The sequence below is a fragment of the Pipistrellus hanaki genome, assembly GCF_964339955.1.
Source record: "Pipistrellus hanaki genome assembly, chromosome: 5".
Classification (NCBI taxonomy): Eukaryota; Metazoa; Chordata; class Mammalia; order Chiroptera; family Vespertilionidae; genus Pipistrellus; species Pipistrellus hanaki.
In genome coordinates, this window is record NC_140507.1 from 85212443 (window position 1) to 85223064 (window position 10622).

The 10622-nt window shown below is 58.2% G+C and overlaps 1 protein-coding gene across 2 annotated transcripts in view; it reads right to left on the reverse strand.

The window, feature by feature from the left end:
• The window catches only part of LOXL2 (lysyl oxidase like 2), a 95071-nt gene that overhangs the window by 2213 nt on the left and 82236 nt on the right, over nt 1-10622 (reverse strand). For both annotated transcript variants that reach the window (XM_084884447.1, XM_084884446.1), the window contains exons 10-12: nt 10332-10575; nt 4490-4605; nt 3154-3290 (exon numbers count right to left, since the gene is read on the reverse strand). In XM_084884447.1, coding sequence (XP_084740573.1) covers nt 3154-3290; nt 4490-4605; nt 10332-10575 — 497 coding nt within the window. The remainder of the gene's footprint in view (nt 1-3153; nt 3291-4489; nt 4606-10331; nt 10576-10622) is intronic.

Consider the following 10622-nt stretch of genomic DNA (forward strand, 5'->3'; position numbering starts at 1 on the left):
GAGGCTGGCGCTGCCTCCAGAGCCGCTGGCCTTGGGAGAGGGAGTGTGGCGGCGCTGAGGAGCCAGCGCAGGGCTGGCCAGAGCAGGCCAGGCAGGCAGCGGGCAAGTCCTGGAGGCGTGAATGCCCCTGCCCCTCAGTGTGACTTACACAGCCCGCCTAAAGCAGCCTTCGGACGGGGCCTCCCTCTCTTGGTGCCCTGGGGGGTCTGAGCGGAGGAGAGGCAGGAGTGGGGGCCTGGGGCGGGCACAGAACAGGCTGTAGAGTAGGGGTGTCAAACTCAATCAGAGAAGGGGCCAAAATCTAAAATCCAGCCTAAATCACGGGCCGAATGGTTTACTGAACAGTCATAAACTGACAATGTCATAAACTGACAGCGGAGTGCAGTGATGACAGCGCGGTGCGGGCCACATTGCAAGGCCTGGCGGGCTGGATTTGGCCCGCGGGCCTTGTGTGTGACACATGTGCTGTAGAGGAACAGAAGGGGGCAGGGCGTGCACAGACAGGGAGGGGCAAGGACAGGTGCCGTGGGAGGTGGGAGAAGGGCGCCCTGTGCATTGGAGACCGGACATGGCCGGTGGTGGTGTCACCCATCTGTCCCTCCTGCTGTCTGGGCTTTGGTGTTGCTCTAGGCCAGTGGTCGGCAAACTCCTTAGTCCACAGAGCCAAATATCAACAGTATGACGATTGAAATTTCTTTTGAGGGCCAAGTTTTTTACACTTATTCTTCTAATGTCACTTCTTTTAAATAGACTCGCCCAGGCCGTGGTATTTTGTGGAAGAGCCACACTCAAGGGGCCAAAGAGCCACGGTTTGCCGACCACGGCTCTAGGCCATCCCTGAGCCCTCCCTGCTCGGCCAGCCCAAGGGCCTGGGCTGTGGTGGAGACTGGACACCCTAGCACCCCTTCTGTGGGTCTCCCCAGCTAAGGGCATAGCCCTAAGGGGAGGGCAGTCATGTGGAGAGGGCTTCTGTGAGGGACAGAGAAGGACAGGAAGGGGAGATGGAGAGGGGAGCCCAGAGGAGAAAGGGAGGAGGGAGGGGAGAATAGATCAGAGCTGCACCGGGCTGGAGGTGAGGGGGGTGAGGTACCGGGGACAAATGACAGGTTTTCCCTTGAGGGCCCTGCCACGCCCAGTGCTGAGGGGACAGTGCTGCCCTGGGTCTGTGGCGATGGGAAAGTGGCATCTAAGTTAAGGAACAGTTTCTAGGTTTGGGGCCTAAAGACCGTCTTGTCCAGGAGGGCTTGGGCGTGAATGACCCTTTAGCAGGCTGCCTGGGCCTCCCAGAGGTGCCGTGGCTCACAGCACAGGGCACACAAACCCCGCCCACCGAGGCCTGTGCAGCTCCTCGCCCACAGATAGCTGTGCCCCAGGGAGCCCACCCCACAGCGCAGCCATGAGGGCAGCAGGTACGGCACGGGCTCATCTCTGGGGCCACCGGGGTCAGCTTGACCCCCTTGGGGTGGGGGGTGGAGACTGAAATGTGTGGTCTCCACCAACCCATTGGATTCACATTCTACGGTTCCAAACCTGGAGAGGGCCTGTGGGACGGGGCTGTAGTTCATTAGATAGAAGATCTGCTGTGAACCCAGGAGTGGTGAGAAGGCAGCCAGAGCGAGGCCTCCAGGAACCTTGTCACCCAGGGAGCCACCTCAGCCTCGGGCCTGCTTGCCCCAGACCTACCTTCACCCCTGCCACATGCAGCGTTTCTGCATGGGGACCCACGGGGGAATGGGGAGGCCTACACTCCTGAAGCTTCGTGTCCACGCCCAGGGAAATACTCTTCTCCATTCATCAGCGGCACTGACGTGCCCACAGTGCATTCATTTGTGGATTGTATAGTTCAGGGGCCGAGAAAGCAGAATATAGAGTAAGATGTGAGCTGGGTGTGCCTGGCCATCTGATGAATATCTCCACAGACTGGCCCAGTGGAGACAGCGCCTGCCGTCGGTCTCCACTGGCCAGTCATTACAGAGGGCCCTCGTCAGGACAGAGTGCACGGCGGCGACACGCACTGGCCCAGCAGAGTGACAGCAGACCTCAAACGCGAGCCGCCCTCCGCGGCGTACGTGCAGACACAGAGGTCCAGCTTTGGAGACACCGAGCTCCGCCTTTGGCGGGGCCGCTCCAAGTCTGCGGCTTGGGCTTGTGGGCGGAAAAGGGCTGGGCTGTCTGATTTCTGGCCTCTGGAATTGCCCAGGGAGGCTCTCACTCTGTGGTTCCTTCTCTGCAGGTGTTGGTTCATCCCAGGGCTGCCACCGGGCGGGGCCTGTGGGCCGGGCCGTGGGCTGGCGGAGTGCCCCCGGGGAAAACTTTCCAGGCACAATGACACATTTCTGGTCACCTACTTTGGCACCCGTGGGGCAAGCTGGAAAGCACGACGGGTGGGGGGAATGAGAGGGTGTGGGAAGCCTGTGCAGGCACAAGTGCACCTGTGCACTGGGAGGGGAGACCGGGGCGGGGCTTGTCTCCCCACCAGGCAGGGCCCTGGCTGGAGCATAAAAGCCATTTGCAGGAAGGTGGTGGTGGGAGCATAGAGTGGTTAGGGGGAGGAGCTAACATCCTTGGTTCCTCCCTAGGGCTGGCATTCCCCCCCAGACTGAGTACCTGGCAGCCCTGGCAAGTGCCCACAGTCACTGGACAGGTTGTCTCTAGTGCCAGGCACGGTCCCGTCACAACAGCTGAGGGACTGGAGCTTTCAGTCCCTCAGTGATTGCTTTAAACCTGGACAGCCCAGACCCAGGCGGGGGGAGGAGAAGCCCGAGGAGGTGAGAGTGCAGCCCCAAAGGGAGCACACGGGGCCGCTGGCCTTAGCGTCTGCGGGACAGATTCCCGGCCTGAGGGCCACATCTGGCTGCAGATGCATGCTCATTTGAAAGCACCAGATGTTAAGTGACTTGAGTGCGGCTGTCTCAGGTCTGCAGTCCACCTCCCCGCCCCCCGCCCTGCCCCAGCCTGCCCGCCTCACACACTCAGGGTCCCGGACGGAGCGCACAGGCCTCTGGGCGCAGGACGCCTGCACTTCCGCCAGCCTGGCCGCCATGCATATATGTTTTGTTTGGCACCGGCGGAAAGGAGGCTGCCTTCCCTCCCTGGGAAAAGAAGGCCCTTCCTTCCCTCAGCAGGGGCCCAGGCGCCTTCCGCCGCCCTCACCTGAAACAGGTACTCTCCAGGCGGCACGTCGGTGATGTCCACCCACTGGCAGTCGATGTCATGGCGGTACACGTCCCAGCAGCCCATGGTGATGCCCTGCTCGCCAAAGTTGGCACACTCGTAATTCTTCTGGATGTCTGCAGGCAGGTGCCGAGGGAACCCCAGTCACCATGCACACGTGGTGCCTCCGCCCTCTGTGCAGCACCCCCTCCCCCCACAGGACCCCAAACAGCCCTGCTGGGTGCATGACATGCCCAGACCCCATCCTCCGCTTCATCAGGGCTCAGCATGCCACCCCATTGTGTGGTATCTGATCCTCTCTCCTTCCAATAGAACCCCTTACCAGTGGTCAGCAAACCGAGGCTCGCGAGCCACATGTGGCTCTTTGACCCCTTGAGTGTGGCCCTTCCACAAAATACCACGTGTGGGCACATTGAAACTTCGTGGCCCATGCGCAGAAGTCGATTTTCGGCTCTCAAAAGAAATTTCAGTCATTGTACTGTTGATATTTGGCTCTGTTGACTAATGAGTTTGCCGACTACTGGTAAGGCTTACCCAATTTTCTTACCCCGGCCTTTCGGAGGAACCACTGGCCTGGGAATGAAGCACACGCTTGTCGGGAAAAGCCCTGACAGTTAATGTTTAGCTTCATGTGGGGGCATCTTGTCTCTGTCTGTACAATCAGCACTTGAATTTGGGCTCAGGTCTGGTTTGTCTGACACTTACCGGGCCAGCGGCTCATATGGCACACACTAGGTGCTCAAAACCCAATTGTGTGGTCTCATGGCGCATCCGTGGTGGCTACATTTATTGAGAGCACTACTCCACACTCTGGGTGTACCAAGAAGAATCCCGTGTCTCCCCTTGAGGAACCCCAGGCATGCCGGCATGGCAGGTGTGCCCAGTGCCGGTGGGCGGCCTCCCAGCAGTGTGAGCAGGCTGCTGCCTCTGCCTCGGGGAGCTGGGAGTCCGGGAGTTGCAGACGGGCTCATTTGAGCTTGAACTTGAAGGCTAAGAGCCTGTGGGACGGGGGCACTTGGTATTGGGACGCAGGGAGAATGGCTGTGGCAGCCAGAGTGGGAGGGGACTCTGTCTCTGGTCCAAGGGTTAGAGCCTGACCAGTGCCCATCAGCATAACTCAGGGGGATCCTGGTGCCTTTATAGCCAGGTCTTGCCCACACCCCAACCCCGAGCATAGCCTGGAAGCCCCCCCACAGAGGAAGGTCACGTGGCGAGTCAGCGGTGGCTGGAGTCCAGCATCACACCTGGGCGTGCCCTCCCCCCCCCCCCCCCCCCCCGCCCCGCAGCTCCCCCTCCAGCACCCTCACAAAGATACCTCCTTCACATTCCGTGTCCTCCAAGCAGAAGCTGGCCTTGTGGCCCTCTGCCACCTTGGTGCCGTTGAGGTTCAAGAGGTCGTAGTGGGTGAACACTTCCATGCTGTGGTAGTGCCTGGGGTGGGAGACAGGGCCGGGGAGTCAGTTTGGGGGGGCGACTGCCGCCTGCTAGCAACTGCCTGGCTGGCGATTTGCTTGTGGGGACCCCCTGAGTAGCGTGGTCCAAAGGGGTGGCCAGCGGGAGAGGAGGGGTGACGGCGTAAGGCGGCAGCAGGGTGTTGATGTTATGGTGACCAGACGTCCCGATTTTTAACAATTTGTCCCGCAGCATTTTAAAAAAGTCCCGATTTTTTGAAGAAAAATCGGGACTTTTTTAAAACGCCTCGGGACTCGGGACAAATTGTTAAAAATCGGGACTGTCCCGCCAAAAGTGGAACATCCGGTCACCTTAGTTTACGTGGAATCCAGAGAGGGGCAGCAGCTCATGGGCCTTGGTTCTCTCATCGGCTCAATGGGAATAACAATGAGCGGAATGCATGGGGTGCTGGAGTTAGTGAGATGAGTGGATGCCCAGGGCCTGGCATACAATAAGCCCAATAAACCAAGATATCTGCTCTGAGCGCCTCTAACACCACCTCCTTCCCCGCCCCCTGAGCGCTCCAGTGGCTCTTGCAGCCCATTCCTATTTGGTACCCATCCCGCAGACTAATAAAAGCTGATGTTTTTGAAAACTTTTTTAAAGTGGGAATATGGTAGAGAGGGAAAGAAGAGGATGAGGAGGGTCCGTGGAGTAGGGGAGACTTGGGACAGGCCAGCAGGAGCGGGAGCAGGGTGCAGGGTGGTCGGCCACAGCTGGAAGTGAGCAGCAGGAAGTCTGTGCTCCCTGCACGGAGCAAAGGCCCTCGAGGGGCCAGGCCGCTGTGGAGGGAGCGAAGCAGAGGAGGGTTGCTGTGCAGCCAGCTCCCTGTTTACACACAGCGCCCCTCCTCTCGGGGCAGGGATGGGAGGAATTGAGAACAGATGCAGATTCCTGGAAAGTGATGCATTCGGTGCAGAGCGCACGGGGGGGGGGGGAAACGTGGCTGCAGGCACTGGTTGGCCCTGCCGTCCTGAGCCGCAGCCTGTGTGTCACAGTCTGCGACTATCGAACACGCTTGCCTCCCTCTCTCAGGGGACAGCTGGGGGACGGGGACATGGACAAGGCACCAAGGCACGGGAGCAGAAGCACCTGCGTGGCCTACGGATGACAGAGCTGTCTCCTGGGGAAGAGAGAATGGCAACAGGACCCCACCTCGGGCAGGAGGCCTTGCAGAAATGACTCACCCTTGGCTGGGACAGAGGGGTACTCCGTACCTGTCCACTCTCTCCTTATTGCTAACCTCCCTCTTAGTAAGAGGAGGAATATTTCTTATTATGACCGCCACTGCTACCATCCCTGCAGTCAGTCATTCCCAGGCCCAGGGTAGCTTCTCCCCGCCCTGGCTGCCCTGGCCGGCCAGCCTCAGGCTCCCTCCGCTGGGCCTGGCGTGGCAGAGGACAGAGGGAGGAGGGGGATTAGCAGGGTAGCTTTTCAGAGAGGAAATGAGAGGTTCTTTTCCTCTTCCTCCTGTGTTTGCTTTTGCTGGAAATAGTGTCACAAGTTCCTACGCCGGGCTTTTCCCAGGTCACTCATGTTTCTGGGTAAACGCAGCCGAGCCAGGGCCACTGGCACTCGCACAAGGACACATTCTGTGGCAGCTGAGCGGTGACTCCCAAAGTCTCCTCTGGCTCCTTGCAGGAGCAAGACGAGGCCCGAGGTCTGACTCACTGCCTAAAACATGTCTGCGTCTCTCTGAGAACAGCTTCTGTTGCCCTGTTTACCAGCTGGAAGACGGAGGAGAAATAGGTTTATGTTCCGTTGTCTAAACAAAACTCAGACAGGCCACAGACACACTGTTGTGCGGCTGGCCGCCTCCCGCTTCCCCTGCCTCTGCACACTTGATTTAAGCCTTCCCCAGCTCTTCAGTTTCCCCCCGTGAACCCCAGGGATGGGGCAGCTGGTCTGAGCCTCCCAGCTGCAGCTCGCTGCAGTCTAGAGCCGCTCTGCCTGGCCTCTCCAGCCTATGGAGACCACCCTGGGCCATGTCTCCACCCAGCTGGCTGGCTGGAGGGCCCAGGGCACCCCACCCATCACCCCCGCATGCCCCACCCCAGAAGGTGAGAAGGTGCATCCTGGTAATGAGGGTATATACCTCCGCTCCCCAGGTTGAGATGCCCTAAACTTTGGGCGCCTGAGAGGAGGGGTAAAGAGAGGAAAAACTTCGCTTGGAAAGAATACTAGAACACTGAGGAGACAGAATAATGTGAGCCTTGATGGAGGTCATTGTAAGCTGGATAAAGGAAGGACGGCCTTCTGCCAAAAAACTCGATCGAGCCCAGTGTTCGAGGACATGATGCTCACGGAGGAAGGAGGTGATGGATGCATCCTTCATGACAGACAACACTGGGCCAGATGCCTGGCTGGTGTGGCTCAGTGGTTGAGCATCAACCTATGGACCAGGAGGTCACGGTTTGATTCCTGGTCAGGGCACATGCCTGGGTTTGGGGCTCAATCCTCAGTGTGAGCCATGCAGGAGGCAGCCAATCAAATGATTCTCTTCTATCCCTCTCTCTGAAATCAATAAAAAAAAATTTATATATCACCCGAGCATATTTTCCCATTGATTTTTAGAGAGGGTGGCAGAGAGGGGGAAAGACAGAGAGAAATATCAATATGAGATAAACACTTTGATTGGTTGCCTCCTGCACGTGCCCCGATCAGGGTCTGGGCTGGGGAGGAGCCTGCAATTGAGGTACCGTATATGCCCTTGACCGGAACAAAGCCCCGCAGATGTGCTGAGGGCCTGAACTAAGCTCGCTGAGGCCACATCACATCTCTGGGGCTTTGACCCAACCTGGGGGCTGCTCCACACATGGGGAGGCAGGTGGGGCGAACAAAAGTCTTCCCTTGCCCTAGCCAGTTTGGCTCAGTGTTTTGAGCGTTGGCCTGCGGACTGAAGGGTGCTGGGTTCGATTCTGGTCAAGGGCCCATGCTCGGGTTATGGACTCTATCCCCTGTCCGGGCATTCAGGAGGTAGCCGATCAATGATTCTCTCATCATTGATGCTTCTATCTCTCTCTCCCTCTCTGAAATCAATAAAAATATATTTAGAAAGCAAAAAAAAATACACACAAGTCTCCCCTTTATAGCAAAGCCACCCCTGATTCGAGGGCTGGCCTCTCCGAGGAATGTCCACCTTCCTGCTTCTCCAGCTCCTGGCAGCTCTCCTGGGCTTCCCCATGGGGGAGGGCAGCCCCGAAACAGCTGTGTCCTGGTGTCCAGCTGGATCTGCCCCCTGTAAAGCTGTGCCCGGTTAGAGGCAGGAGGGAGCCTCTTTAAGATCACCCACCAGGGGCCGTGCGTGTGAGAGAGCATGACGCAGCGCACCATCCTCCTCTGGCTGGCGAGGAGACTGCTGCGGGGTCGAGCCTCTGGGTCATCTCGGGGCTTCCAAAGAACACGGCCCTGCTTCTCATTGTAGGACCAATTCAGCTGGGAGCGATGGTTTCCTCATTCGCACTAATTGGAACCAGGGTTCTCAACCTTGGGTCCAGAGATGGGCTCAGAGTATCTGAAAGACCAGCTGAGCCAGGATGTTAAATATTCTAGAAAAAATAATTTTTTGAGTGGAGGAAGGGCTAGCTTTCATCAGGCTCCCAAAGGGACCCCAGAAAGGTCTGGGGCCAGGGGTTCTGTGGAAAAAGGCCTCCCGCAGAGCCTGCAGAGTCCCAGAGCTCTGGGGGCTGGCGGGGCTCTTACGCTCCCCGGCTCCTATGGCCACAGGTTCTCAGTTCTAGACCAGCAGGGGAGATCTGAAGGGACACATGCTTAGCCACATGTTCCTCCCCGCCCAGCCTCCCAAGCCATTTCCTGGAACATGTGTAAGCGGGGAAGTGACAGACCCTGGAAAAGCGGGGGCAGGCCATCGGAGCGGCGCTTCTGCGACGTCCCTGTGGCTTCTCGGAGGAGGGCCAGCATCTGTCGCACTGACACTCAGCCGTGTAATGTCTGGGTGGACCGTCATGTGGGGGGCAGAGATGCAATTATCTTCCACTTATAGACGCGCAGGCGGTGTACGCCTGCAGGCCCTGGCCTCCTCCACACATTCCCCACAAAAATCAGGCATCGATGTGGTCATGCCTCTCATTGCACCCTTTGCCTTCCACCCTGCACCGACATGCTTCGGTACGGAAAGCACATGTTCTATGGCTGATGACAACCTTCAGAACACAGGACGGTCATTGTAAAGGAAAACTGGCAGCCCTACGTTCTGCCTGAGTCCTTTCTTTCGGAATGAGTTGAACAACTCTATCCCCAAGCTGATTCGAAGGTGACTAGGGCCACGGTCGGCAAACGGCGGCTCGCGAGCCACATGCGGCTCTTTGGCCACTCGAGTGTGGCTCTTCCACAAAATACCACAGCCTGGTGCGAGTCTATTAGAAGAAGTTTAAGTTCAAAAAATGTGGCTCTCAAAAGAAATTTCAATCGTTGTCCTGTTGATATTTGGCACTGTTGACTAATGAGTTTGCTGACCACTGGATTAGGGCATCAGCTGTCCCGTGATAAAGCAGACAGATTTCTGACGAAGGGTCAGTGGAGGGGACAGAAAGAGCACACACGTTGGGGTCAGACAGGCCCGAGTTGGGTTCCCTGCCCAGTAACTTCTTGTGTCACCCCAACACGGAGCCTCCGTGTCCTTACCCCTGAAAACGCGGGTGCCCCCTGCCGGGCACTTAGAGGGGGTCCCTAACGGTGACCACCACATTCTAGGGCAGGAAGGATGCCTGGGGATGAGATAGACCAGGCTTCTCACACTGCCGTGTGCACACAAGCGCGTGGCGATCCTGTTAAATTAGATTCCCATGCACCGGGCCCCGGGGTGTAGCGGTGACGGCTGACATGCCATGCCAGCCCATGGCCTCGCTGTGAGAAGCGGGGACCGCGGGCCAAAGCTCTGCTGTGCAGATGGGATTCTGCGGAGAGAGACGGGCACGCACTGGACCCACGCCTGGGCCTGCCTCCCTTCCTTTTCAAAAGTGTGCTCCCTCCACCTGCCCAGCCAGGTCTGAGCAGGAAAACACAGACAAGCAGGGGCAGCAGGCTCCGGATTAGAGTAAGAACCAAGGCAAAGGAAAATGCAGGAGATGAATGAGACGGCTTCTGTTGGCTCCAGCTAGAGCTGGCTCCAGGATTTCACTCTGCTCCAGTCCAGGATTTATAGCCCTGGGATCAGACCCACAGACTGGGGCCTGGAAGGGACAGCAGAGGTCCTGGGTGATGTGGCCTTGATGTCCTGACATCACACAGCTTGTTAGAGGCACAGCGGGGTTGAGAGACCAGGTCTCTGGACTCCTGGGGCTAGAATGCTTATCTCCAAACCCACGACCTCCCTAGAAATTCTTAAAACACATATTGGTGTTTAAAATTGATTTCTAAATGAACCTAGAGTCCAATCATTGCAGAACCCCAAGCACCCTGTAGAGGGCCCACCTCCTGTGGACACACCTAAACACTGTTGACAGGCCCATGGAGGGGAGAGGGGTACTCAAAACAAGTCTCTTTCCTAATGTTAGAGGCCTGGGAGGCCCCGGGAAGGGGAGCTGGGCCAGGGCAACTGGGAGTGGAGAATGGCAGGCCAGGGTGGCAGACCGACCCCCTCCAACTTAGGAAACCCGGCCGCCCCCTGGGCTGTGTGGCCTCCCTCTGGGACCCTGTGATTCTCAGTCCCACCTGGGGCCTTGCAGACGGAAGGGAGGCCTCACCTGTGGCAGTCATGCCAGATCCACGCATGGCGGCCGTTCTTGGGCCGGAAGTCGGACTGGCCGTTGTTGTGGATCTGGGAGGAGAAGCGCAGCAGCCGCCGGTGGCCCGTGGTGGGGTTGGTCTGGGCAGCCGAGGCCGCGAGGCAGTTCTCCTCCATGGCACACTGGAGTATGAACATGGGCCGGTCCTCCAGGTAGGTGGTCTGCTGGACAATCTCCGCATTGAGGACCAGGTCAGGGGCGGCTGCGGAGGGCAGACACTGCGCTCAAGCAACATCCGATGAGACCCTT